Source organism: Galeopterus variegatus, unplaced genomic scaffold, assembly GCF_000696425.1.
Source record: "Galeopterus variegatus unplaced genomic scaffold, G_variegatus-3.0.2 Scaffold3687, whole genome shotgun sequence".
NCBI lineage: Eukaryota > Metazoa > Chordata > Mammalia > Dermoptera > Cynocephalidae > Galeopterus > Galeopterus variegatus.
Genome location: NW_007729798.1, coordinates 168,991 through 196,494, shown reverse-complemented (window position 1 = coordinate 196,494; position 27,504 = coordinate 168,991). Strand labels below are relative to the sequence as shown.

The 27,504-nt window shown below is 52.7% G+C and overlaps 3 protein-coding genes across 5 annotated transcripts in view; 1 reads left to right on the top strand and 2 right to left on the bottom strand.

Annotated features, from left to right (window-relative positions):
* EME1 (essential meiotic structure-specific endonuclease 1) overlaps positions 1-883 on the bottom strand; it is an 8,577-nt gene extending 7,694 nt beyond the window's left edge. For 2 of the 3 annotated variants that reach the window (XM_008585731.1, XM_008585733.1), the window contains exon 1: positions 827-873. The gene's annotated coding sequence lies outside the window, so the exon portion shown is untranslated. Of the gene's footprint in view, positions 1-826 lie in introns of all 3 variants that reach the window. The other variant, XM_008585732.1, reaches the window with a different exon arrangement.
* A 22-nt stretch (positions 884-905) lies between these two features.
* On the top strand, positions 906-7,290 carry MRPL27 (mitochondrial ribosomal protein L27). Its single transcript, XM_008585730.1, has 4 exons — positions 906-973; positions 4,476-4,607; positions 4,994-5,061; positions 6,854-7,290. The coding sequence occupies exons 1-4, from the start codon at positions 934-936 to the stop codon at positions 7,058-7,060; spliced, it is 447 nt and encodes a 148-aa protein (XP_008583952.1). The 5' UTR covers positions 906-933; the 3' UTR covers positions 7,061-7,290.
* Positions 7,291-12,830: 5,540 nt separating this feature from the next.
* On the bottom strand, positions 12,831-20,288 carry XYLT2 (xylosyltransferase II). Its single transcript, XM_008585729.1, has 10 exons — positions 19,800-20,288; positions 19,338-19,513; positions 18,858-19,060; positions 18,313-18,393; positions 17,897-18,113; positions 17,634-17,810; positions 16,912-17,174; positions 16,428-16,623; positions 15,450-15,783; positions 12,831-14,004 (listed from the first exon to the last, which is right to left on the bottom strand). The coding sequence occupies exons 1-10, from the start codon at positions 19,834-19,836 to the stop codon at positions 13,682-13,684; spliced, it is 2,007 nt and encodes a 668-aa protein (XP_008583951.1). The 5' UTR covers positions 19,837-20,288; the 3' UTR covers positions 12,831-13,681.
* Positions 20,289-27,504: the final 7,216 nt, after the last annotated feature.

The following is a 27,504-nucleotide window of genomic DNA, read 5'->3' as shown; positions in this document are numbered from 1 at the left end:
TGTAGCATGTATCAGTACTTCATTCCTTTTTATGGTAGAATAATATTCCATTGTATGGATACGCTACATTTTGTTTACCCATTCATCGCTTCATGGACCTTTGGTTTGCTTCCACTTTTTGGCTATTATGCATAACGCTGCTATGAACATTCATATATAAGTTTTTGTGTGGGCATGTTTTTAATTCTCTTGAGTATATATCTAGAAGTGGCATTGCTGGGTCGTGCGCAAGACTCATTCTTTAAACAACTAACACTGTGGGTGTGACCCTGGCTGAACCATGTAAACTTCCTGGACCTCAGTTTCTTTTATAGTAAAACAGGGATAACGATACCAATTTTATACGACTGTAAGAATTAAATTTAAAAAAATAATGCAGGGCCGAGCCCGTGGCGCACTCGGGAGGGTGCGGCGCTGGGAGCGCACTCCCGCCACGGGTTCGGATCCTATATAGGGATGACCGGTGCGCTCACTGGCTGAGCGCGGTGCGGCCGGTCTCAAAAAAAGACAATTAAAAAAAAAAGAAAAGAAAAGAAATAACGCATATACCGCACTTAGTACAGTATCTGGCACACCATCGTCTGTCTCAGTAAAGTATGGTAAATGACTAGGGAGGGGGCCTCATCCCTGTCCCCTCGCTGGGCCTCGGTTGACTCCTGCAAAAAGAGGGAGCATGACAAACGGGCCCCTGCCGGGCACGCTCCACGTCTCTCAGGCCGGCGGCCCACTGCAGAGCCCCGGGATGTCCTGCCACCACGCCCCTGCGGAGCGCTGTCTACGAGGGAAGCCGTGACCAGCCGGCCGGGCGGTGACCCAGAACGCTCACCTGCAGCTTCTCGCGTCACCCTTTGAACCGCCACACGGGACCTGGAAATAGATCTCCCGGTAGCGGAAGCAGAAGGTTCCGAGACCGGAAGCGGGTGTGAGGCGAACATGGCGTCTGCAGTGCTGGCCTTGAGGACGCGGGCAGTCGGTAACGGGACGCCGTAGCCTTTGCAGGGCGAGGGGTGGAGGCAGAGTGGAGAACAAGCAGGGAGGCTGGGAGGTGGAAACCGGCCCCGAGGCGGGCCCTGGTTGCGGGGGCAAGTGTGCGGGGCACGCTAAGTTTGGGGGGGGGGGAAATGCTGCTGCTGGTCACGTGACATCCTGGGCGGAGCCGGGAGGGGCGGGTGTTTAAGTAGCACGCGTCCTTCCATTGCCTCAGGAGCACAGCAGGCTTCCTCGGGGGTTGGGGACGTGGGTACATCGCTTCCCCTTTTTGGATTTGTGTGGATCCCTTTGATCTGTGACAAGGGTTAGAAACATTGGCACATTGAAGCTCAGAAAGTTAATCTACTCATTCAGCAGATTGAGATCTTGCTTTGTGCCACACACTGTCACAGGTGTTCGGAATGTCAGCAGAAAACTTGAAGACGTGGTCTGTCACCCCTGGACGGTTCTTCCTAGTGGATAAGCTAATAAATAAACACACATAAGTAAAATGGTTTTAAATTGTGCAAGTGCTGTGAAGAAATAAAAAATGAGTGTGTGTATGGATTGTATGGTCAGGGAAATCCTCTGAGGAGAAATGTCATGAGCCCACGGAGGTGGCAGGGAACCAAGGCCAACACCTTTGTGTCTTTCCACAATGTCAGACTCCTACTAATGCAAGGATCATTAATATCAGTCATGGGCTACTACAGAGTTCTTGTAGGGAGCAATTCCCTAGGTACTAACCAGTCACTCGATAGGGCCACAAGCACATAGGCTCAGGCTATACACCACTGCATTCACTTCTTATTCAAAATACTAATAACGATACAATTAAGTGAGGGTATATAGAGGGAGATAGAAATCAAGAGTCTGGGTTAACGAACTGGCTGATGTGCAGAGAGACCAGTCAGTGTTGGATGTCCAGTCTCGCCAGGATGGTCAGCTTCTTGCAAGGAAGTCTCAGTTTGAGGGTCATTCTGGCAGTCTTTGGCAACAGATGCCAATTTGAGAGGTCGGGAACAAGACTAACTCTCAGCCAGACGTTCCACATTCAACTGAGCAAAGGCTTGAGGTTTATTTTGTTTTTATTTTATCAATGTACAGTGTAGTTGATTTTCGCGTCCCTTTACCAATTCCTCCCTTCCCCCGTCCGCCTCCCACCCATCAACATCATAGCTGTTCACTTGTCCTAACATCTTCAAGGAATTGTGATTGTTATGTCTTCTTCCCCCCCCCCCAATTTGTTTGTGTATTTATTTATTTATTTCTAGCTCCCACAAATAAGAACAGGCTTGGGGTTTTTTTGTTTTCGTTTTTGTTTTGACCAGTAAGGGGATCGTAACTGTTGGCTTGGTGTCATCTGCACCACACTCAGCCAGTGAGTGCACAGGCCATCCCTATATAGGATCCAAACCCACGGCCTCAGCACTATCAGTGCCGCACTCTCCCGAGTGAGCCGCGGGGCCAGCCCCAGGCTTGGGATTTTATACCCTTTTTACACCTCCTGTCTGTACCACCTGTCTGGTTTATCATTGGCATGTGTCTGTTGGCTGACATCTTACCAAGTTTATCAGTGCCATGTGTCTGGTTATCAGCTTGGTTCAAAACAAGTTGTTTATACTAGTTTCAGTTTCCTTAGCATGACTGACTCCATTTTGTTTTTTAGCTCAAGTGCTTCTATTTTGTATGCTCTATACAAGAAAATAATCTAAGTTAAGACCAAAGGATGACAGGAGTTCTATCCCTGTATGTAGTGAGGGGCAGGAGAGTGACTTGATTCAATTTTACATGTTGAGAAGCAAACTGTTCTTATGTACATTTTTTTTTTCTTTAAAGGTGACCGGTAAGGGGATCTTAACCCTTGACTTGGTGTTGTCAGCACCACGCTCACCCAGTGAGCTAACTGGCCATCCCTTTATAGGATCCAAACCCGTGGCCTTGGTGTTATTAGCACCACACTCTCCCAAGTGAGCCACGGGCCGGCCCCATGTTCTTATGTAAATTAAAAGGGGGTAGGTAGGAATGGAAGTGAAACCAGATGGGAAGCTGTAATGGTAGCCCTGACAAGAGATGATTTAGCCAAGATGTTAGTGGTGGCAGTGAACTTGGAGGGAAATTAATGGATTTGAGATCTGTTTTGGAGATAGAATCCACAGAGCTTGCTGGTGAACTGGGTATGTGAGGTGAGCAAAGAGAATTTGGAATGACTCTTTGGTTTCTGCTTGAGCAACTGGATAGATGGTGGCACCATTTTACTTCAAGAAGGAGGATGGGGAGTAGGGTGAAGGGCAAAGATTTGTGAATGAGATGATGCAGGCAAAGCAAAAGCCCCATTCCTGAACTTAATGAGTGAGTGAATGAGTGAATGGATGAATAGATGTTTAAAGGTAGGTAGATCCTGGTGGTGGGCATTTAACATTTTGTCTCTCTAAGTCCTTATCTCTGGTCCTTTGCCCCAGCAAAGTCTCTGTTCTCATGAAAATGTCAGAAACTTAGGCTTTGGGAACTCTGAACTTATAGGCTCCAGAGATGCTCAAGGCTTCTCTAAAGACTCTGGTGTGGTCCTTAAACCATTCTGTGTCTGGAGAACTGAAAGCAAGGACTGCCAGCCCTAGGCTGTCATATATCAAGGGGCTTCCATCCTAGTTAGTATGAATTTTAGTTAACTTTCCTTTTTAAAATAAACACTGTCAGTGGGAACTGGCTGATTAGCATAGTTGGTTAGAGCACAGTGTTGATAACACCAGCGTCAAGGGTTTGGATCCTCATATAGACCAGCCTCCAAAAAAAAAATGTCATTGAGCACTTAGGAATGAGTATGGAGATATCAGATTAACAAGGGCATTGTGCCAGTCTTGGTTGAACCTCTTCCTTGATGTTCTGGGAAGAAAGCATCCAGCCTGAGATGGCTAGGATCCTGTGGGAGCCACCCTAAGACCAGCTGCCCTTTTTATTTACAAGTATCCGGTGTGTGGTGGATGAGTGAATAGCTAAGAAAGTGGTGGGCAAGGCTGAAGCAGAACTTTCTCTGAGTGTTCTGTAGCTGGGCTCTCTGTCTGTGGCTTGGTCCTTCCATGGAGCGTGAGGGTGAGTGAGGCTCTGAAGCAGGCAGCTCATGGTGTGCTTTTGCTGGCTTCTTCTGTTTCTGTGGTGTGTGTTTCTCCTCAGCAGAATCCAATGTGTCAGGACCCAGAGCACATGATGTTGATTTTTTTTCCCATTTATATTTCACTGCTTTACTCCCCTTCTGACCCTCCCCCCGCACCCTCCATGCAGTGCTTACACACTGGACAATACAAAGAATGAATTGTCCCTTGGCATGGGAGACGACCAAGGACTTCCAGGTATTCCCTGAAAACCAACATACCCAGGTGGCATTTCTGCTCCCCTCACACATCTTTCTTGTTTCCCCTGCCACTCAGCTTAGCCAATGGGCCACTGAGGCAGAGAAAGAGAGTCTGATTGGGAGCCTCTCTGTCTGAACATGTTTGTTTTCTCTGTAGTTACAGCCCTGCTGAGCCCCCCTCAGGGTACTGTTCTTGCCCTCAGATATGCATCCAAGAAGTCAGGTGGCAGCTCCAAAAACCTCGGTGGCAGGTCACCAGGCAAACACTATGGCATCAAGAAAATGGAAGGTGAGGACATGCCTTGGCTTCCATTTCCCAGGTGCATCCTACCCTGCTGCCCCTGGTGTTCCTTAGGAGAACTGGAAAACCATGCAAGTGTCTGGCCCTGTGTACTCTGCTTAGCTCACCGTAGCATTTGGCTCCAGATTAAAAGGGCAGATAAGACCCGAGGAGGGGTGTTTGGTCCTAAGGAGGAGTGGGGAGGTGTGGACCTGAGCCATGCAACTAGAGAAAAGAGGCTGCTGCATGGGGGACCAGGTTGGGAGTTGGTTTTGGCCAGGGGCAGGCTTAGAAGTTGGTGTGCAGCGTTTGGGCTGTCATGTTTTCTTAGCTATTTGCTGTGTTGCCCCGATCACTGGGGCCAGAGTCAGCACACTTGTGGACTTCTCTTCTAGGTCACTATGTTCATGCTGGCAATATCCTTGGGACTCAGCGCCATTTCCGCTGGCACCCAGGTGCACATGTGAGTTGCTCTGTGTTCCCCCTTTTTTCTTTTTTAGGACTGCCTCTCTATGTCTCTAAGCACAGTAATTACAGTTGTGTTTATTGGGTGCTTACCAAGCATGGTGCTGATGCCTATGCCTGCATTATCTCATTTCATCCTTACCACATCCCCGTGAGGTGGGTGTCATCTCCATTTTACAGGTGAAGTGCCAGAGACTCAAGAGAGTGGTGGGGCCCAAGGGACAGCTGGGATTTAAACCAGGTCTGCCTAACTCCCAAATTGCTGTTTGGCTGTGGTATAGCTTTAGCATGATGTTCTTAGTTTTCCTTTCTAACTATCCGTTCTTGAAGGATGAGATACCTAGTGATTTTAGAAACTTTTTGACTCTTGGGAATCTAATTTCAATTTATTTATTTTTCATTCTTTCTAAGAATTCTTTTTTTGCATAAACTTATTATTAGATGGTTGAAAGACAGCTTGAATTTAATAAAATAGAATTCAATGTGTGTGTGCCAGAAATTATGTGCACATCAGGCAGGGATTTTTGTTTCAGCAAGTTGGGATTACTTTATGAGGTAGGACAGTTTTTTGTTAAGACAGAACTATACTATACTTTTCACATTATTTTAAATGTTAGTTTCCTTTGTAATCAATACCCCCCCCATTTTTTGTAATTTTAGTAGACACAGAAATGCTGAAAATAACCTATATTTATTTCAAAGATGTTAATTTGTATATGAATTGATTATATATGTAGTAGTTTTATCTTTTAGAGCTTAAGACATTGGTTGTGTGGCTGTGTTAACTCTTGGAACTTGCAAAAGTAACAACAACAATAAAAGCTTACATGTCAAGCTACTCTGTATTCTGAGCTCTTTATGATTGTTAACTCATTTAATCCTCAAGATGACCCTATGAAGTACTTAATATTTTCCCCATTTTGCAGATGAAAAAACTGAGACACAGTTAAGTAATTTGCCCAAGATCACACAGTAGTAAGTAGTAGTGCTGCGATTTGAACCAGGCATCCTTCCTCCAGAGCTCATTTTTTAATCAGAGACACATAGAATAGTGCTGGGCTGCCTGGGTAAAAATCACCACACATCCAATCTGAAGTTCTAAAAGAAATAAACTAAAATATATACAGTTTAAAAACTGTATATATAACACACAGTTTATTTAACCTCTCTGCTTCATATTTCTCATCTGAAAAATGGGGTGGGAATTCATACCTATTTCACAAGGTGAGGATTAAATGAGTTAATGTATATGAAAGGGCTTGCATAGTAAGCACTATATAATAAGTATTAACTGATGTCACTATTATTATTATTTTATTAGCATATGCATTCATATAGCTTTGGTCTATACTTTCCATGGAGCCTAAACTCTATAGGTTACTATATAAATGAAAATGTACATCACACTAGGATTTAATATGACAACTCTTTTTAAGTCTAAGTGAAGCAGGCTCCCAGGGGCAATGATTTGGGGTATCTTCCTGGGCCTGGTTTTGGGATCTGTCCAGCTTCTGACCAGCTGCATAGACATGACTCCAGCTGTCAGCTCTCTGGGACTGAGCAGTGACCAGAATTGGCTGTTGGAGTTTTCTTTTCCCTCCTCTGTTAAAGAGTTAGTTAGGAAGCAGAAGGCAAGGAATGGCCAAGCAGTGGGAAAGGGAACCTGAGATGGAGCTCTCCGAACCCTCTCCTTCAGCCCTAGGGCCTGAATCCGTGTGAGAAGTCTGTCCTGAAGCCATGGGATGGACCACCTGGCTTTCCATGCAGCTGACCAGGTCTATGTGTTGCAGGTGGGGCTGGGGAAGCGGAAGTGCCTGTACGCTCTGGAGGAGGGGACAGTCCACTACACTAAGGAGGTCTATGTGCCCAATCCCAAGGACCTGGAGGCTGTGGATCTGGTCACCAGGCTGCCCAGGGGTGCTGTGCTCTACAAGACTTTTGTCCACGTGGTTCCTGCCAAGCCTGTGGGCACCTTTAAACTGGTAGCCATGCTTTGAAGTCCTGCTTGAGGCCATTGGACAGAGACTGGATCCCAGGTGACAGGAGTGGGTGATACCAGAAGTCAAGGGTTGGAGTGATGACAAGGCCTCCCAAGGAAGAGGTCTGCTTGATGGTGACTCTGCAGGAGATTCTGTGAAGTGACTGCTGGGAAACCCTTAGGGATATCTGACCTGGGACCAAAAATAAAGTTAGCTGGAATCATGAGTCTCTGCTGTTCGGGAACAAACCTGGATGGAGCTGTTTCCTGATTTGTTGACCCTTACTCATGTTCTCTAGTGCACACCAAAGGTGAACATCAAAGCAGGAAAGAGGCCTACCAGAGTGAGGAAATGAGAAGAGGGGACTTTGTTTCGAGGGGATTGCTTTGGCACCATCCCCCGGAGGGTAAGGAAGAGGAGAGCTTGTACTTGAGGGTGTGACTGCTGTTTCCTCTCTTGGATCCCATAAAAGTCCAGGGGCTGGGTCCTGGGAAGAGGAGTGGGGGGAGCCAGTAGGTGAAGAACACGGTCATGCTCCTCTCCTGGAACCATGTGCTAAGACAGCTGGGGCTGCAGCCCCACAGGTAGCCACACAGTAGACCCCTCTCTGCCTCCACCTGTCCAGGGCTGAGAGGAAGCTTGTGGGATGGCAGGAGATCCTCCTGAGAGGCTTGATCAGGCCTGTCTGCCCTGGAATACCAAGATCCTTCCAATGGCTAGACAGAGCAGGCGACAAATGGCTTCTTCCCGCCTGCCCAAAGAGCTAGACACACCAAGTCCACTTTCTTTCCTGGTTCTTGATTTATCTCAAACCATAAACAGGAGCAAATAACCTGGCTTCAGGAATACTCAGTGAGGGCCTAGGGTGGGCTGGGGGCAGGCCTTCATTGTCATCCCAGACAAGACCTTCAGAGGCTTGCCTTTGAGTGGGGAGGCCAGGAAGGGCATCTCAAGTGAGGAGGATGGTCGTTCCTGGCTGTTGGAGGTAGGTGGTGTTGGCTACAGCCCCAGAAAGGGGCTTGTAGAGTTTGGTGGCTTCCTTCTAAGGATTTTTCTCTGCCCTGAAGGCAGGGGCTCCAGGGATTAAGGGCAGAGAAACCTCCCAATTCTAGAGTTCTGCCTTGAACCTGTCACTTTGTTTTCTCAGGGCATGACCCTAGATGCCCCACCTGCAGATCCTGGCAAAGGTGGCCTGGAGTTTGTGGGGATTCACTTTGGCATCTCTCTATGTGGGGGCCTCATGTACCAAGACTCACCCGGGCTATTTCTTAGGCGGGGAAGTTGGTGGGGGCTGTTGCCACATGGCTCAGCACTGTCCCTTCTAGTCCCCTGGAGAAATGGGAGGGCCAGGACAGGTGGGTGCTACCTCCTACACAGTGGCATTTTCCTGAGCAGGGTACATGGCTGCTCCCTGGGATGGGTGAGCAGAGCCTTGGTTGGGTAGTGGTGCAGGCAGTGACCATAGGGCTTCCTCATAGTGTGGTGGCCGCTGGAGGGACGGGAGAACAAAGGCATTACCCATTCCCTTGTCCTCCCCATGTACACACATGCCCTTTCTTTGGACTGGTGCTTTCTGTTTTTCCTCTCCCCTCTTCAACTTGGAAACAAGTTGAACCCAAGAGCCATTTCCTCTGTGGAAATCCCTCTTCAGGAGCCCATCCTGAGTGCAGAGTAGACCTCCTTGGGCTGGGGTCTGCTGTCCTCTCTATTCTTTGGACTGGTGCTTTCTGTTTTTCCTCTCCCCTCTTCAACTTGGAAACAAGTTGAACCCTAGAGCCATTTCCTCTGTGGAAATCCCTCTTCAGGAGCCCATCCTGAGTGCAGAGTAGACCTCCTTGGGCTGGGGTCTGCTGTCCTCTCTATACAAAGCGGTGAAGTGGGGCCTCCAGCCAAATCCTGGGGTTCTCCACTAGTGGCCCTGTCCTTGGCCTGACTCAAGGGGCTGTAATTGGGCATTGTGTGTGAAAAAGTAAAAATATGTAAAAAGCTCAGTTCTCCAGGGCATCCAAGGCTGGGAGGGCTGAACAACCTCTCTGAAGGCCCAGAGCCCGAAGCGCTGTGCAGTCAGCTGGTGAATCTGCTGCTGCCATCCTTCTTTCAAACCCTCGTAGCTGGGCAAGTGAGCTGGCTGCCACAGGGGCAGCTGGTGGCTCCTGGGCAGCTCCACACAGAATACCTCACTTGCCTGGGGATAGTCCTGTGACTAGGAAAAGCTGAAGGAGCCGGGGAGGCATGCACCAGCATTATTCAGCTTCTGTCTGCATCCTGTTCCCCAGAGTGAGCCTACGATCAGGGGGTACCACACTTCTCCCCTCCATGAAGCCTCTCTAGGCTTCATCCCATCCTTCCCCTCCCCTGTGTTCTTTTTAGTCCCCCTAACCACATAGCCCTCTTGTTTGGCTTCAGTACCCCAGCACACACCTATCCCCCACTCCCAGTTGGCAGCCCAAAGGATCCTCCCTCACCTGCATCCCCTGGGACTCTTGGCTTCTTTCCACTGGATGGACCTCAGCAGGGTGTCCCATGGTGCTGAAGTAGGGAGGGGAGCAATCCTGGGGATCATGAAGGATGACTCAAGCTGAAGCTCAGCGTCATGTGCAAGAGAGCAGAGCCCAGATCCTTTCCTGTCCCCCAAGTCCCTTTCCCCATCCCTGTCGTCCTCTCCTCCAAGTCCAAGGTACAAAGCTCAGACCCTCAGCATTTCTGAAAGGCATTTGGGGGTAAAAAGATTCCATTCCTTTCTGGCCACTAGCTCATTCTCATGATCTGGCAGCCAGGTCAGATGAGGCGGAGTCAGAGAAAACCTGAGTGGCATGGGGAAGGATGTTGCTGCAGGGGACCCTCCAGATGAAGAGGCTGGGCTTCTGGCCTATGGTTGAGGGGCCAAGGGTACCTCTGCTCCAACCCTGGGACTTGGAATGGCAGTAGGTACTCACCAGTGGCCACAACTATGGCTAGGAGGCTGTTGTCCATGGTGATCTCCGCACACAGAGAAGCAGTGGCGGGGGTGCCAAGGCACCAGCCTTAAGGGTGGCCAGCAGGGCCACAGGGCCACAAGGCTAACTCTCCCCCAGGTGCTACACCCCAGCCAGGAACCCAGGCCCAGAGGAACAACTTCATTTAGAGCTGGGAGCAGCTCTCCAGGTTCTCAGCCTCTGCTGCCCCTGCTTGTCCTGGACAATACCATGCTGTGACCTAGTGTCCTGTAGATGGCACTCCCCTCTGCATGCCTGGCCGCCAAGAGGGTCTTTCTACAACCTTCAGAGGGAGGGATTTGTGGGAACAGTCTTGGCTTCTGAAACTGACAGCCATCCAGGACAGCTCCAACTCACCCAGATCTCTGCAGTTGTAAGTCCCAGATCCAGCCCTGCCTGACTCTGCACACCTCCACTTCCCATTGGCTCAGGTAACTGGGCTCTGGGTGCCAATTGGCTGTCCTTTGGTTTTGGCTTCCACCTCTAATGGAACTGTGGTGTCCATGGTTGCTCTGGAAACCAGGCACGCGGGCCACAAAACACAAAAGCCTCTGCCCAGGCTCTCCTCCTTTCTCTAAAGCAATTATAGTGCAGCACCGGGGGCCCAGCCTGCTTGAGTCTACTCCCCGCCCCCTGTCCACATCCCGCCTGGCCAGAATCCTGATCTTGACCTCAGGGTCCCAGCCAGGGGAGGATTTCAAGGAAGCCTCAAAAAATTCAAGCCTCCAGGCTGAACTAACTCTACAGAAAGATTGTGGTGGGGAACTCTGTCTGCCAGGGATTCAGGCAGAAAAGCTCTTCACACACTTGCCTCAGAGACCTGCACAGGGGAGAGGACAGAAGAGGAGGGCGTCCAACCGCAAGTCTGCCCTCTGAACCTGTCAGGAGGAGTTCTGGAGCCTGGTCCTGGGTCTTGCAGTACTTCTAACTCACTGGGGCCGAGATAAGCCCGCCAGAGCAGCAAAAGTGGAGCAAGACTTCCCTCGTTCTCAGAATCACCGGGGAGCTTTTTTTTTTTTTTGGTCCTTTTTGAGACCGTCCGCACCGCGCTCAGCCAGTGAGCGCTGTGAGCGCACCGGTCATCCCTATATAGGATCCGAACCCGCGGCTGGAGGGCCGCCGCGCTCCCAGCGCCGCACTCTCCCGAGTGCGCCACAGGCTCGGCCCCACTGGGGAGCTTTAAAATGCACCATTGCTGGGTTGCCACCCAAGACCAATTAAATCAGACTCTTTAGTCAGGATCATGACCTACTGGACTAAGAATGCAAACTCAGCTCGTGTCACTGGAGTTAATAAATAGAAAAAGAAAAAAAAGACAGCAAACTCAATGTTTACAACAGGTGACAGTAGTGTGTAACTAGGATCTGGTGTAACAGGATGGAGAATGGCAGGGGATGAAACAGTGCATGTCCTACCTAAGTTATAGAAATAATACTTTGAAAACTGTTGTGGTAGCCTAATGTGGCATGTCCACAGCCTGGATAAAACCTGCAGGCTGGTTTGCAAGCTCTTGACCAGCAGAGTCTATGGTTTTGTTTTTGGTAGCTGGCTGGTAAGGGGATCTGAACCCTTGACCTTGGTATTATCAGCAACACTCTCTAGCTAAGTTACCTAACCAGCCAGCCCATGCAGCAGAGTCTAAATGTTGTGATGTTTACTATCTGTGCCTAATATGCTGAAGCCAGTTGTTCATTTTTCTAATTATTGACCTTAAAGTTGGTGTTGGGAAACAAAGCACGCAACCTTTTAGAAAACCAGAGTACAGCTTCAGATCCTCACTAAGATAGGAGCCAGAAAAATGATCATTTAACCTGAACCCAAACACCATTTCCTTTGAGTTCTTGCTGTTAGCGCCTTCCATGTTACCTGTCCAGCCAGGCCCTCATGAGAGCCGAATGGAGAACTGAGAGTGACTCTGCAGGCCTCCTGCCTCTCCCTGAAAGTGCTGCCACCATCTAAGACTAGCTATGACTTTGGGCTTGTCATTTCACAGCTCTAAGCCTCAGTTTCCTAATCTGCTAAATGAAGATAAAAGTGCCTGCCTCCAAGGGTTGTGAGGGCTAAGTGAGATACTGCATGCCAAGTCAGCACAAGTGGCTAAACAAAAACCCAGTGCTGTTACTGGTAGGAACGCCCTCGCCTGGCAACTAGGAGAACTTGACATGCGGCCTCCCGGGCAGGAATTGAGCCCTTTGTCCCCCAAGCTGGTTGCTCCAACAGGTGTGGCTGGCTGACAGGGTGGTTTTAGAGGTTAGCTCCCACACTGTGTGGTGTGAAGGGCTGATATTGAGCCCTTGCTAATGGGAAGAGAGTTGGAGGGGGCTTGAGAAAGGGAGGGAGGATGGACAAACTTTTCAACGAACTTCCCAGGTCCTAGGGTCATGGTTGGGATTGCCTCTGTTCTGGAGGGTGCCCCATAGGGCAAGGGTGGGCAGGAAGCAAGAACAATCAGGGCTTCTAGGATGGGGCCAGGTGACACTAAAGACAGAGAAGCAGCATTTGCCATGATCTGGCCTGGTGGTGGGGTGGGAATGCTAAGTCAGGGCTCTCAATGAATCCTGCTGGCCTGCTGGGTGGCAATGAGGAAGTCCTCAAGCCTCTCTGGGCCTGTTTACCCCTCAGAAAAAGAGGGGGTTGCATTAAATGGGTTGTGTCCCTTCTTGCTCTTGGATGGATTCTAAACTGTTCCCACCCTGGGGGAATGAAACCTTTACCTTTTTGAGGCTACCAAAGTACCAGCTAATACTTCTAGGAGAAGAAGGCCCACTGAACAGTGATAGCTCCCCAAAACCCAGGAGGAAAAACACACAGGCTAAGCTTAGAGAGATAGAGATATATTTCTTCTGTTGCATATTTCAGACTTCACACTGAGCTTCAGGCCCAATGCTACTTCAGGTTCTTCTGAGAGCCCTGATGGAATCATCTTCCCATGCTGCTCATGAGGGCTCACCCCTCCAGGGTGTACCTGGGAAACTGCATTGGTTGCAGCAGGACCTGATGCTCTCCCTTTCCCATCAAGGGGCAGAGTATGCTGAAAAGCCCTAGAGCCAGCCCTACCCCTCTTCTAAGGTCCCCTGTCTACAAGAGAGGCTGTCCCGCAAGAGCCCAGCTCTGCAGTGCCCCCCAAATTACCTGTTGTGGCCTCAGAGCCTGGTAGGGCACTTGCATCCCTGCAGAACCTCAGCTGTGAGCACCACAGGCCCAGGCTGGGGGACCAGGCCCTGGAGAGTGAGCCAGGCCCGGCCTCATCCAGAGCCAATAGCAGATGGCTCAGCAGGCCCCTGCTGCCCACAGCCATGGCCCACTCCTGGGGCTACTCTGAGTCCTATTGCACATCTTTTGTTGCTAGTTTCTCCCACCACCACCCATTTTCCTTTTTAAATTAAAAAAAAAAAAAAAAGTACAAACTAGAGGGGAAGATGAGGAAGAGCCAGGCACGGAATGCTGGAGCCCTTCTCCTCATGTTCCCGCCAGCCCTCTGGTCCCTGGCAGAGCCATAGGCAGTTCATACTGCGTCCACCTTTCCTGCTGTCTATGCAGGTCCTTGATGGCTGAAATGGGTGTACTGCTTGGACCTCTGGTTGTTGCCTATGGGAGGGACGCCTCTCCACTGTCTGTAAGGTGCAATTACCCGGGTTCTCCGGGGGTGCTGGCTGGGGTCCTGCTACCTGAGTCGCCCATCTGCTTTGATGGGCCCCAGCTCTGATTTGGGGTCAGGGGACAGAGAGCTCCAACTGGTCAGTCTGCAGGGATCCAGGGAGGGGCAGGCAGAGGGGCCCATGGCACACAGTCCGGCCACAGACCAGAAGCCACTCAGTTCCCCATCTGTCCAGGACTCAAGTGCGGGGCCTGTGAGCTCCGTGTGCCGCCGGGCGGCCTCCTCCGCAGGCTCTGGCTGAGGCAGGTTTAGGATCCCACTCAGGCCCTGGAAACTCTGCTCCATGTACTCATTGTGGGGTGGCCCCGCGTGCAGCCAGCTGGCATCATCTGGGGGTGCAGAGCAGGCAGTAAGCACACCCCACCCAACAGATTCCAAGGAGGCCAGACCCCAGGAGTCCCAACTCTACTGCCGAGTCACATCTTGCTGAGTGACCTTGGGCTAATCCAAGGAACTTTCTGTGCCTGTAAAATTGTTAGGTTTATAAAAACCAAGGCAGCAATCTTAGCATTAAGTAAAACAGTGGGTTCAAGGCACTTCGGGAGCTAAGGTTACTTTCTGGTAACAGTCTGGTTCGTGTTATCCACAGCCCTTCTCAACCATCATCAGTGGCTCCCGGAGTCCTCAGAAGCCTGCACTCAGGCCCTCCTGCTGTGGCCCTGCTTGCCTCGCCAGCCTTCCTTCCTGCCACCCCCAGCACCTACTCCCCCTTCACCTTGTCTTCCTCATGCACAGACACCTGCCAACTTTATTTGCTCAGCTTATATCACCCTTCTCTGTCTTTGTCCCCAAGACTCAGCCCCAGTACCCACCTGCTGTGAAGCTTGCCTCCATTCTTCCCCATCTCCTCCACCAGACTGTGAGTTCCTGGAGCGCAGGGGACGCAGCTTGCTGGCCCTGATCTGCCACAGCCCCACCAGCACCCTCTCCTCCTTGGGGCTACCCCTGCTCTTACCCACCTTCTTGTGATAGGATTTGGTGGGTGAAGGAAACATCTACCTATTGAGCACTTACTGCATACCAGCCATTTTTGCCACATACTCATCCCAATAATTCTAAAAGAAGCGGTAGCTTCTTGTGTTAAGCCCTTCCCTTGCAGGAACCAGCCCAACCTATGCCTCTGTTCAGAGTCTGCTTCCTTAGCCTCAGCCAAGTGGGTGGAGGACTATGTGACCCTGCCTATCCAGTCACACAGTAGACTGGGACGGCTGATGAGATTTGCTGTCCCAAGACTGTGGAGCTTGAGGACCAAGACGTCCTGGTTAATCTCTGTTGCACTGAGAGGCCATGTATGGAGAAGCAAACGGAGCCAGAGCCTGAGGCCAATGTACAGAGATAGGACAGGACAAGGGACAAGATGGCCCCAGAGAGACAGAGAAAGCACCTCCAGTTCCTGGTAGGCCCTGAGATGTTTCCTGGGTTCTGTCGGGGAGAGCCCTGCATTCTTCCAACAACTTTCCCTTTTTCGCTTGAGCTAGTTTGAGTGGATTTGTGTTCCATGCGCCGAGGCAGTCTCTGGTAGTTGTACTACTCCTTCTTTACATGTGATAAGACGGAGGCTCAGGAAGGCCAAGTAATTTCCAAGGATAAAAGCCCAATTTAGTGTCAGAGCTTGTTCCAAACCCAAGGTGCCTGACTCTAAAGCTTCCCTTTCTACCATCCTGCAGTGTAGGATACTGGCATGCTAAAAACATCAAGGCCCCAGCCTTCCTCCTTCCCCTGCAAATCCTAGTCTGTCTGGCTTCTGAGCATCATTTGGGAACTAGATCCTTACCTTTCCTGAGAGGTAGTTTGCGGTTGAAGGTCAAGGGCAGCACAAGGAAGCGGGTCTCACCCAGGGGTTCCCAGAACTGAAGCAGTCGAACAGTCCAGGCCCCTGGCCGCAGGGGCCGGCTTAGTGGGGGCTTGTATTGCGTGACCTCAGTCTCTGCATCTATCGTGATGTCATAAGACGTGGCCACCATGTAGGTTGGATCAATCCAGACCACGGTGGCTGTGAGGTTGGGGCCCCGGGCCCAGCGTTGCATGGCCACAGGCTCGTCCAGTGGCCCCAGCAACCCCCCAAAGTTCCGGAAAAGACGCTCTTTGGGGTCCCACTCGGTGCCAACCTGTAGGGAGGGAGGCAGCTGGGCAGGAGCCTGGGGGAAAGATCCCTCTCGCTGCTCTGATGCTGCCTCTCACTGTGTAATCTCAAGCCAGTCACTGTCTTTCTGGGCCTCAGTTTCCCCATCTGCAAAATGAAGGGGTCACTCTAGGAGATCTAATATTTCTCCTAGCTCTGAGATTCATGCTAGGTTTCCATTCTCAACTACTCTGCAGTGATGGGGACAGTAAGACAGAGATCAGTTTCAAAGCTCTGCCCAGAGACCATTTCTACATGACACCAGAACCTCTCGGAAAGAGGCTGAGGTGTCACCAAAAGCTCAACCTTATGGCCCAATGGGAATGTCCAAGTCCCTCTAGAAGAGATTTCTGTGGTTTAGAAGACTGGGCTGGCATTGTAGTGGAACTGACAATTCCCTCGCCACCCACTGCATGTCCTTTGTGTACTGCATATGCGCATGCAGGGGTGACACAGGCGTGCCTGCATGGAGGCATCACCAAGACTTCCATTACTGGGAAAGAGCTGGTGAACCTAGTCCATAAAGGCCTAGCCGAGTCCTTACCCCTCCCTTGGCAACTGTCCCTCTCTTCCCACTACCCTGAGTCTTGCTGGGGTTCAGGAGAAAGCAAGGGGGAGGACCTGTCCCACCTCCAAACTCTGGAGCCGGCTGGCCTGGTCACTGTGCCCCAACAGCTTCAGCGACCCCTGGGGCATCAGCCACATCTCAAGCGTCTCTGCCGACCCCTGGGCTGAGGACTGCACCGCCTGCGTCACCAGGTAGCCCTGGAAATGGTCGTCATAGAAATACAGGTGCACACTGGACGGCAAGCCCCTGGGCTCAAACCTAAGAAGGTTCCAGCAGGGAGAAAGGGAGATGCCATCAGCACACCCATCTCAGCCTGGAGTCCCAGGGTGGGGGCTCTGGGGAGGCCCATCCCCAGGCACTTCCTTTGCCCCAAATCTCACTCCCCACAGCACCTATGTGCCTGGCTCTTGCCTTCTTTTTTGTGTTTGCATTTTTCCCTACCTTAGATTGGGGACTCACTGTGGGCAGGGGCTGTCTCTTTCTTAGTGGTCTCCCCATAGGGCACCATACCCTGAGGGCCTGCTATATGTCAGAAGGGGGTCTCACCTGCAGAGTGGGGTGGCCAGCAGGGGTGCGGCAGTGGCAGCATGGTGCAGGCCGAGGCGGGCAAAGGCGGTATAAGCTGTGAGCATGACGTCACTGAGCCCACTGGGGCCATCAGCCATGTCATAGGTGTTCTCCCAGTAGGCCTTAAGGGCTGGCGTGCCAGGTGGGTAGCTGCCATACAGGTGGAAGTCCAAGATTTCCAGTACTTCCTGGTTTACAGTTGACTCGAACTTCCGGGCGAAGAAGGTAGGTCTGGAGACTTGCTGGAGCAGGAAAAGCAAGGAGGGTGAGGGGCTCTGGAGGTTCCAGGGAGCAGAGCAAGGACCAGTGCCTCTCAGCACTGCCTAGAGAGCCGCCTCCCAGGGCTTTGCCTGCTACTGTTATAGCCCCAGACTCTTGAGGGCTGCTCCAGTGGAGGCCCCCCAGATTCTCTAACCAGCTCCCCCTGCCTTTCTTTCTTTTTTTTTTTTTTTTTAGAAGATGACCGGTAAGGGGATCTTAACCCTTGACTTGGTGTTGTCAGCACCACGCTCAGCCAGTGAGCAAACCGGCCATCCCTATATGGGATCCAAACCCATGGCCTTGGTGTTATCAGCACCACACTCTCCAGAGTGAGCCACGGGCCGGCCCCCATCCTGCCTTTCTGACCCTGGAAAGCTCGTGGTGAAAAGCTGGGGTGAAGGCCTAGCAAGGAGTAGCCTCTTGGGGCCACGGGCAAGCACCTGCAGGCGGAGGAAGTCCTGCGGCTTGAAGTCATTCGGGGAGCAGCCACACCAGTCCACAATGTGTTTGTACTGGCACTTGCAGCCCAGCTTGCGGTTCCAGTTGGTGACTCGCAGGTTGTTGTCCACCAGGCTCTCACAGGCTGGGCTGTTCTCCAGCACCGTGTGGAAGAAGGACTGCAAGAGGCAGGGGATGGGGAGGGTGAGCCAAGGGCAGCCCAACCTGTGCCCTTCCTGGCCTTCATGCCTGCCCAGTCACCCACCTCGGCCGGGAGCAGTGTGTATGTATAGAACTGACGTAGCTGGGCCACAAGTGGGTCATCTGTGTACACCACATACTCCACGAAACTGCGTGTCAACACAAACCAGTCGGAGCCGCCATCCACCACGATGCCTGCTGGGATCTGCCGCTCACCCAGACGCCACATGTGCGAGTCACACTCATGGAAGAGCCGGTCCAAGCCCTGTTTCTTGATGAACCTGTGGGTGGCAGAAGGGCTGTGGCTGAGGGTCCTGCAGAGCGGGGGTCCAAGCTCTCTCATCCACCCGGCAGACAGCACTCCTCAGTCTGTGATTGGTTTGGAGGTTCTATAACACAGGCTGGGGCCACTGAGCCCCACTGTGCAGGAGGGGTTGTGACAAGACCCCAGGGTCAGGGCTTCCTTCCCCACCCCCTGACCTGGAGTTGTCCCGGCCATGTGACTTGAGGAAGTTCTTATCCCGGTTCCTGGATAGGAATGCCACCAGCTCCTCATTGGTCCTGGCGAGGGAATGAGGGTACGTAGCGGTGTGAGGGCAGTTGCTCAGGCACTGCCCAGAGCAGACTCCCTCCAGCACTCTTTACCTTCACCCCTTGGCCCTTCCTTTCTCACAGGGAGCTGTCTGGCCATGTGCCCCACCCCTGGCTGATGCCGTGGGGTCGTGGGCACCTGAGCCCCTGAGGAAGACCCCATTCTTCCTCTACCCCTTGCTGTTTGACCCAGCAGCCCAGGTACAGACCTCTGGCTCCTCCTCCTCCTCATCTCTCATCATTCTCAGTCCTCAGATCATCTTTCACCAACCCCTCCCCTAAAACATGGCTGTGGCCACGGGGGCCATGTCTGGGCTGTGCAGATCCCAGAATGGGGCTAGGGGTTGGGGAAAGAATCCATCAGGGCCCTTCAATCCTGAGTGCCCACATGGGCCCTCTTCCCATCCAGAGGGTTCAGAGCCCCATCCCCACACCTGGTTGGGTAGTCGGTGGCACTGAGGTTGATGAAGAAGTCCCAGGCCCAGCCAGGCACCTCCAGCAGGTCCTGCATGCTCCGCAGATACATTCTCAGGAGGCTGGCCCCCCCCCAGATGGTGACCATGCGCCAGGGTGTCACCCGTATGTTATCATACTGCTGAGCCAGCTCCACCACCTCGCGGTGCAGGTAGTTGGAGCGCTGCGGGGAGAGGCAATGCAGATGCAGCAGGGCCCCCAACACCACAACCCCCCACCCCCACTCTGGGACAGAGTACAAGTGACAAGGAATGGAGAAAGAACAGGGCAGGGCTCCAGCTCCTAACCAGCTGTGCAATCTTGCGCTGCTGCTCCCCCATTATGGGCCTTAGTTTCCCTTTCTCTAGGCTATCTAAGCCAGGTGAAAGACCCTGTCTGTGACCTTCTGAGTTTCTGCTCCACTCACTCCAGACCCCCCTGGCCTCCCTCCACCGCAGTACCTTGTCCACATGGATATAAAAGAAATGCTGCTTGTGGTAGACGGCCTTGAGGAGCCGCTTCAGCTGGCGGATGGCACGGCCATGAACCACCAGCATGTAGGCGATTCGTACTGGGGGACCATCCATGGATTGCTGGGCTCGGATCTCGTCCCACTGGATGCCAGGGCTCACCTTCCCTGAGAACAGAGAACAGGGGAATGGGTGAGGCCCACCCCAGGTCACCAGGTGGGACTGAGATGGGAAGAGGAGGCTGCCTGCCTGCCAAAGGAAGAAGTCTGGCCTTGGAGCCCAACCTGCTGGGTCCCAGCTCTGCCTCTGCCACTTAGTACATTTAACGGAAAGTTGGGCAGGGAGGTGGGCCCCTCTGAGTTCTTTTTTCCTCTAAGAAATGGGGGTGAGGATCTGGGACATGCCACCTCCCCACCCGTGCCCAGGAAGGACTGGAATGCCCCTGTCCCTCACCAGCCAGCTGGCAGTGCCGGGGCACAGCCTTGGGCATGAGGCTCCCAGCCTGGTGCAGGCACACCACGTTGGCAATCTCCTGCTGGCACTGCTTGGTGCTGGCCCGGGCCAGTGCAGATAGCGCGTCCTTGCCCACAATCTCGCACTTAGGGGTGAAGCCGTTGTCGGTGGGCTGGGGGGCTCCCTCCACGCTCCCTGTATCTCCGTGTGGTGGGAAGCCAGCTGCCCCTACCAGTGCTTCCCCAGCTGCTGCCCCGCTCAGGTTCTGGCGGCCTGGGGCTTCCGGGGGTGGGGCAGGTGGGACCCGCCGGCTGGCTCTCTGCCGGCTGGTTACTGCCCATACCACCTTGGCCACGGGCACACCTGGACTCTCAGCACGGCCCCGCCAGCGCCCATGCCTTCTGCCTGCACTGCCCCGCCTCCCTGCCGAACTGTCCGTGTCCTTGGAGGCCTCGCCAGGGTCCAGTGGCTGTGACTTCCTCTGCCTTCCTTTCTGTAAAAGATATGCAGACTCAGATCACTGGGGCAGTCACTCACCTCCTCCTGCTCCTTGGGCTCCAACTCTGCCAGGGGCACCCTCAGACCTAGAAGCTCCTGCCCACCCTTTACCTAGAGTTGTTCTGTCCACCTGAGGATTCTGCATAATCAGCACTACCACTGGGATGTGTCCCTGGCCAGCTGGGGAGGACATGTCGGCCCCTCCTCCATCACACCCCACACCCCCCACTAGCTCTCAGGTCACGTGGCACTGTGCTTCTTTTTCTGTTGTTATTCTATACTCAGATACCACTTTCTTTTTCAGCATGTGTTAAAATGAGTGTCCATGTGTGTCCCAAAGGAAGAATGTGGAGACCCCACAGAGGACACAAGAGTGGCCACCTAAGACTCAACACTCTCGCCGGGAGCTGGCTGGGAATAGACAGTGTTCTTCAGAAGACTAATTTCCAGATGCATCCAAACTGTTCCATGGACTAAAGCATTTCCATATGGGAAAACTAAGGTCACAATAGAGTGAAGCAAGTATGCCCAGGAGGGAGAATAGAGGTGAAAACTGAGACCCCAATATTGGTTGTGTCCTCTGGGAAGCAGAGATTCAGAGAGAGTCCAAGTGCAAGAGATGCTTTGGGGGTACACTGTGGACAAGGGGGGAGTGGGGCAGGAGCCAGCAGGGAAAGGCTTCAGACCACAAAGCTGGTCTCACAGCCATGCAAGGAGGTCAGGAAGAGCGCCAGCCTACAGTGCAGACCTGAGGAAGTCCTAGGCCGCTCAGTGCAGAACTCTAGCACAAGGACTGCCTGTGGACTGTGAGCCCATGCCACCGTCACACTCAGTCCCTGGCTGGAGAGCTGGGAAGAGCCAAAGGCACCACAGCTGGAGGCTGTCCGCTCACTGAACTTGCAGCAAGTTCTCCCTTGAAGGGAACTCCTCAGCTGGGTGCCTCCACGCCACCACACCCCTGCCTCCTGGCTCCGAATGCTCTAGTCCCTGCCACCTCTTCTCATACCCAGGCACTTCCCTAGATGGCCTGGTCGTGCTTGAACAGCATGTTTACCCACCCTCCTCTTCTGCTCTCCCTGTCCCACTCTCTCTAACTCCCTTCTCTGCCTGACCAAACCCATCCATCCTCTTAAGACACAGCTGCAAGTCCCCTGGCGTGCAGCCATCCATTTGCCCCGACATGGGATGTGCTGAGCTCCGAGGTCCTGGATGTTCCTCTCTCAGAGAGTGAACTCCTTGAGGATAGACTATCATCTTCCCAGGGCCCGGTGGAGTAGCTGGCACACAGGGGACACTTGGCTGGTGTCTGGTGGGTGAGATGTGGAAGGGACGGAGGAGCAAAAGGCTGTGTGAACACTCTGGAGTCACCAGGGCTCTGGGCCTAGCTCTGCCAACTCACCAGCAGTTACCTAACTTCTCTGAGCATACTCAAATGTATCAAATGAGACAAAGCATGAGATAATGCAGCTAGAAAGAGCTTTCTTCACCAGCTGTCCCTTTCAAACCTTCTCCCAAGGGCTTTCCCCTCCCTCACTCCACAAGTTCTGTGGTGCTAAGTCCTCCTCTTTTCTTTGGAGGGGGGGCAGTTGGCCAGTATGGGGACCTGAACCCCTTGACCTTGGTGTTATAGCACCATGCTCTAACCAACTGGTCAGCCGCTAAGTCCTCTTCTCACTTAGGCTTTCAGCAGCATGACTTTACGGACCACTCTCTTCTCTGAAGCTTCCCCCTCATCTGGTTTCCAGGATCCCCTCCTGGTTTTCCTCTATCTCCTTGGGGACTCCTTATCAGTCTTGGCTTCCTTCCCTGGCTCCCTTCTTTGTCTTTCAAGGCATACCCTGGAGCCTTTCCTTGTGCTAGCTCCTTTACTTCCTAGGTGATCTCATTCAGTCTCTCAGTTTCTAAATTCCATCCACACTCCCAGATTTCTCTCTAGCTGGGATTGCTTCCTTGACCCTTCAGGCATTTAACTACCAGCCTCCTTGACATTTCCCGTGGGAGCTTAATAGACCTCTCAAACCCACAAGTCTAAAAGCAAACTTCTGCTCTTCTTTCCTAACCTGCCCCTACTTCATCTTCCCCATCTCCGTTAACGACAACTTCGTCAGGTTGCTCAGGCCCCAAACTTTTGGAAGTAATCTTTGATTCTTCTCTTTCCCTCACACCCCACATCCAGTCCGTCAGGATTTTTTGCCTTCAAAATCCAGAGTCTGGGCTGGCCCGTGGCTCACTTGGTAGAGTGCGGTGCTGATAACACCAAGGCCACGGGTTCGGATCCCTGTATAGGGATGGCCGGTTAGCTCACTTGGGAGAGTGTGGTGCTGACAACACCAAGTCAAGAGTTAAGATCCCCTTACCAGTCATCTTTTTTTTTTTTTTTTTGTGACCGGTAAGAGGATCGCAACCCTTGGCTTGGTGTCGTCCGCACTGCGCTCAGCCAGTGAGCGCACCGGCCATCCCTATATAGGATCCGAACCCGCGGCGGGAGCACCACTGCGCTCCCAGCGCCGCACTCTCCCGAGTGCGCCACGGGGTCGGCCCTACCAGTCATCTTTAAAAATAATAATAATAATAATAATAAAATCCAGAGTCTGATCCCTTCTCACTGCCTCCACCACTGCCCCTTGCCTGGATTCCCTGGTCTCCCTGCTGCTACTCTTGTTCCCCTGAAGTGTGTTCTCACCACAGCAGCCAGCGTTCTTATTAAAACTTAAGTCCCATCTCACCATTTCTGTGCCTGAAACAACCAATGGCTTCCCCTCTTAGGATAAAAGCCAAAGCCCTCACAAGAGCCTACAAAGGCCATGTGAGCTGTGTCTGGCTGCCCCCACCTGCCACCCCAGCCCTCTCTGACCTCATCTCCTACCAACCCCTCATGCTCACTCTTCTCCAGCTATGTGGCCTTCTCAACATCCCTCCATCCCCTCGGCACTCCTGGCTCCAGCCTTTGATAGCCCTCAGCTCATTCCATGCCTCCTTCAATTCCTTGCTCAGATGACTTCTTCTCAGCAAGGCCCACCATGACCACTGTATTTAAAACTCCGGCCCTGCCTCATCCTCTGCTTTCTTTTCACCACAGCACTTAATTCCTTCTAGCATCCTTTCATTTATCTATATTGTGTCATTCTGTGTCTGTCTCCTCACAAGATTATAAGCTCCACAAGGGCGGGGATTTTTGTTCTTTTGTTCACTGACATATTCCTGGAGCCCAGGAAAATGTCTGGCAATTGCCGACATTCAGGGTTGGCTGTTAGCTCAGTTGGTTAGAGCACAGTGTTATGGCACCAGGGTCAAGGGTTCAGATCCTTGTACCAGCCAGCCACCAAGGAAAAAAAAATAGACACTTAATAAGTATTTGTTGAGTGAATGAATGAATATAAAGCTCTTGGCATAGGCGTAGCATTCAGTAATGCTGCCACCCTTATCATTATTATTACTGGAAGGAGAGGGAGAAACAATCAAATGTGAAGTTTAGGGAGGCCCAAGACCCACAGACATCTTGGACTCCACTGGGTTTGGTTCTACCTGCCCAGCACCTTCCTAGGACCCTTCTTCCTTCCTATTTGAGCATGGCAGGAACCTCACACTGTCAGGCTGACAGCCATCTTCAGGCCAGAGCCCTACCCCTATCCCAGCCAGCCCTCTGATCTCTTGAGAAGTGCCCAATGAGAGCTGGGGGTGTCCATCCCCATCTGAGAAGAGACACCTGCAAGAGGAGGCAGCAAACCCCATTCTGTACCCACAGTGGGGAGAGAACCCTGGGCTGGGCAGTCCCCCAGGAAAGGTGAATGCAGCCCCACTGAGCTGAGTGTATGTCAGCCTAGTGACATCTGACCTGGCCATAGAGCAAGCAGAGAAAGATTCTCAGGCTTAGGTGTGTAGAGATGGCAGAGAGCGGAGGGTTCTCAGGGTGGAAGCCAGTATCAGCGAGTCAGGAAGCTGATCAGGAGAGCAGGGCACAGGGCACAGGGCCAGGCTGGCTGTGGTGGGGGACAGGATATGGGAAGAGATGGGCACACTGGTGCTTTGCACTGCAGCATGGAATTGGCTGACCCTGAGAAGGACAATCACAGAGGAGGCTGGGGGACCAGGAAACAGCAGTAAGGGATCAGAGGCCTTGGTGGCAGCCAGGCATGTCCATGTAAGCATTAGCAGGGCCCCAGGCTTGTGCCCCTAGAGGTGCTGTCCCCAGTAAGCCCTGAGGTCAGGGTCCCCTCTGATTACTGACGGTGGGGACTGGTCCTCTGGCCTGGATGCATTCTGGTCTCAGAGACCCCCACCTCCCCATCAAGGAGGCACTTAAAATCCTCTGCCACTTCCTGGCTCTGCAGCTCCTCCTTGGAATCTTTCTCTGAGCCACGGAGACAGTGAACACAAATGCTCACCCCACATTCCACCTCCTTCGGACTTAGACTGCATTTAAAACAAGTGGTGAGACAATGTTTGTGAGAGCTTTAAAAACTATCAAGTGGCTCTTTGAAGGTGAGTGATATCCCTGGTATCCACTCCAGCCCCTCCACAGATGGGCAGAGTGCACGTCTTAAATACACATCAGATCCCACTGCTGCTTAAACCTCTTCGGTGCTCTCCCACTGCACTTAGAATAAAACCCTAGTTCCTTACTGTGTTTGGCCACACAGGATAGAATCTTCTTCCAGGGTAAGGACCACACCCTCCTGTCCATTCCTTGAGGGTGCCCAGCCAAGCCCATTCCCCTCAGAACCTTCTGCCCACCTCTTCCAGTGAGAAGCCTTTCCCAACCACCTGATCTAAGCCAGCCTCCTTGTTATTCTATTGTTACCTTTTCATGTCTGTCTCTCTGTCGACCATCTGCCACTAGGGCAAGAACCTTGTCTACTTTATTTCTGTATCCCCAGTATTAGCACAGTGCCTGGTATGAAGTAGGACTTAATAAATATTTGGTGAATGAATGACTGACTAAATGAATGAATCCCTATTCCCAATGTGCAGTGCTGAGATAATAATAAGAGTTATTTATTGACAGCTTAGCATGGCCAGGAACTCCTGCAAGTGCTTCACAGACATCATTTTCATTTATTTTTTATTTATTTATTTATTTTTGTCTTTTTCCGTGTCCAGCAACGGATCGCAACCCTCAGTGTCGCCCCCAAGCCTCGCTCAGCCAGTGAGTGGGAACCGGTCTGCATGTGGGATCCGAACCCTCGGCGGGAGCGCAGCCGCGCTTCCCAAGCGGCGCACGAGCGCAGTGCGCCACCGGGCCGGCCCAACATCATTTTCATTTAATCTTTTTTTTTTTGGCAGCTGGCTGGTATAGAGACTGAACCCTGGACCCTGGTGTTATCAGCACCAAGCTCTAACCAATCACTTATTCTTTATAATCACCCAACAAGAGAAGTGCTATTATTATCCCCATCTTGAGGGGGATGCCAATGAGGATACAGAAAGAGGTGAGGTAATTTGGTGGCAGTCTACTCAGTAGCAGAGCTGGAACAGGAGAGTGAAGTGGGCAGTCCAATTTCAGTGCTCACCTTCCCAACCACCATGTTATGCTGCCTTGCAACCCCAAAGGCTGGTAAGGGGGTCCAAGCCCCAGTGGCTGCCTGGACTGCACAACATTTAGGTCACTGGGGATCTTTTTCCATTTCAGTCCAGGATTCCCCTATCAGCTTCAGCCACAAAGCTGGAGGAGGAGGTGGTGGTGGTGGTGGTGGTGAGGACTGTACCCTAACCACTCCACTGCTCCAGTTCTCCTCCCCAGGCCATGAGCAGGACAGCAGGGACCTCAGCCCATCCAGAGACCCACAGACCCACACAGCTCAGAGTCACTTGTTTCTTAAAAGGCTCAGATGCTTTGACATGCCCTCCCCAGAGTAGTCACTGGCCTCTGCTCACACAGTCCAGTGTCAGAGGGCTCCCCAACTGCCGTGGCAGCCCACTGCGTCTTAGCACATCCCATCTGCCCAAAGGATGTTCTTACACTGGGCCTGAAACTTGCTCCACCTCTTCCTCCTACTTATTGGTCCACAGAAAACAAGCTCATTCCCTTTGAAGGTCATAGAGCCAGCCGCTCCCACCCACACCCTCAGTTCCTTTTGGAGTTATGGTCTCACATGACTCTGTTCCCACTCCCCTGGCCATCCCAGCCTCTTGGTTCTCCCCAAAAAAGCAAGAGCAGTTCTTCTCCCAGTCTCTACACCAGGCCTTCTAAACTGCCCAGATGTGGGAAGAGGAAGTGGACACTGGGGATCCCTTGGCCTTCACCCTGCCAGGTGTAAGCCCGAGAGGATATGGCAAGCAGAGCCTCTGACTCAGAGCCCTGGGGGCATCAGAACATGGGGGGTGGGGGCAGGAAGCCCTGACCTCTGACCCACACTTAGGTCTGTGGTTTGGCTTAGCTTCTCTGCCCTTCCAGGATGGACCCAGACCCCACTGGACCTTTCTGCACTATACTGGGCCTCCAGCTGAAACCATCAGCCAAGAGTGAGGAAGACCCCTGGGGCAGGAACCTGGAGACTGAGCAGGATGGTGGTTGCCCCTGCTCTAGGGCCTGGGGCTCTGCTAAATCAGCTGCTAATGTCCCCATTCCCTTAGAGCCATAAGGACCCCCTCCCCGATTCCCTAATGTCCTGAGGCCAGCTCACCAGTTCACTTCCCTCTCTCATCCCCTCCTGAAGACTCAGCCAGGTTGTTCAGCGCCCCCCCCCCCCAAGAAAGCCACACCTCGACGACACTCCACTTCTCTCCCTCGGGGTCCCTCTGTTCTGTCAGTTCTCAGATACACTCTTCGTCCCAGGCCCTACTTCCACTCTTGAGCTCCACTTCCCCACCGGCTGCTGACCCTCAGGCGTAGCTGGGCACTGATGCCCGGGGCCCCTCGGCCCCACTCCTCCGCCCACGGCGCGCACACCCCCGCCCCCTCCCAACTTCAGAAAGTTTGGCCTGGGGCTCCCCACCTCGGAGTAGGCTCAGGCCCAACTCCGCCTCCCAACCCCGCTCCCCGCGCCTGACCTTCATCGCTCCCGGGGCTGGAGACCACCCACCGTGACCCGCTCCTCCCGCCCCTGCCCCCAGTCTGCCCGCGGCCCGGGCCTCCGGGTCACCCACTGTCCCCGCACACAGCCCCCCACGCCCGCCTGGGAAGGGGGCTCCAGGAGCCGGATGCCCGCTCCAGGCTGCCGCCAGCGCCGCGTACGCACGCGGCCGGTGCCCCACTTCCCCGGCCGGG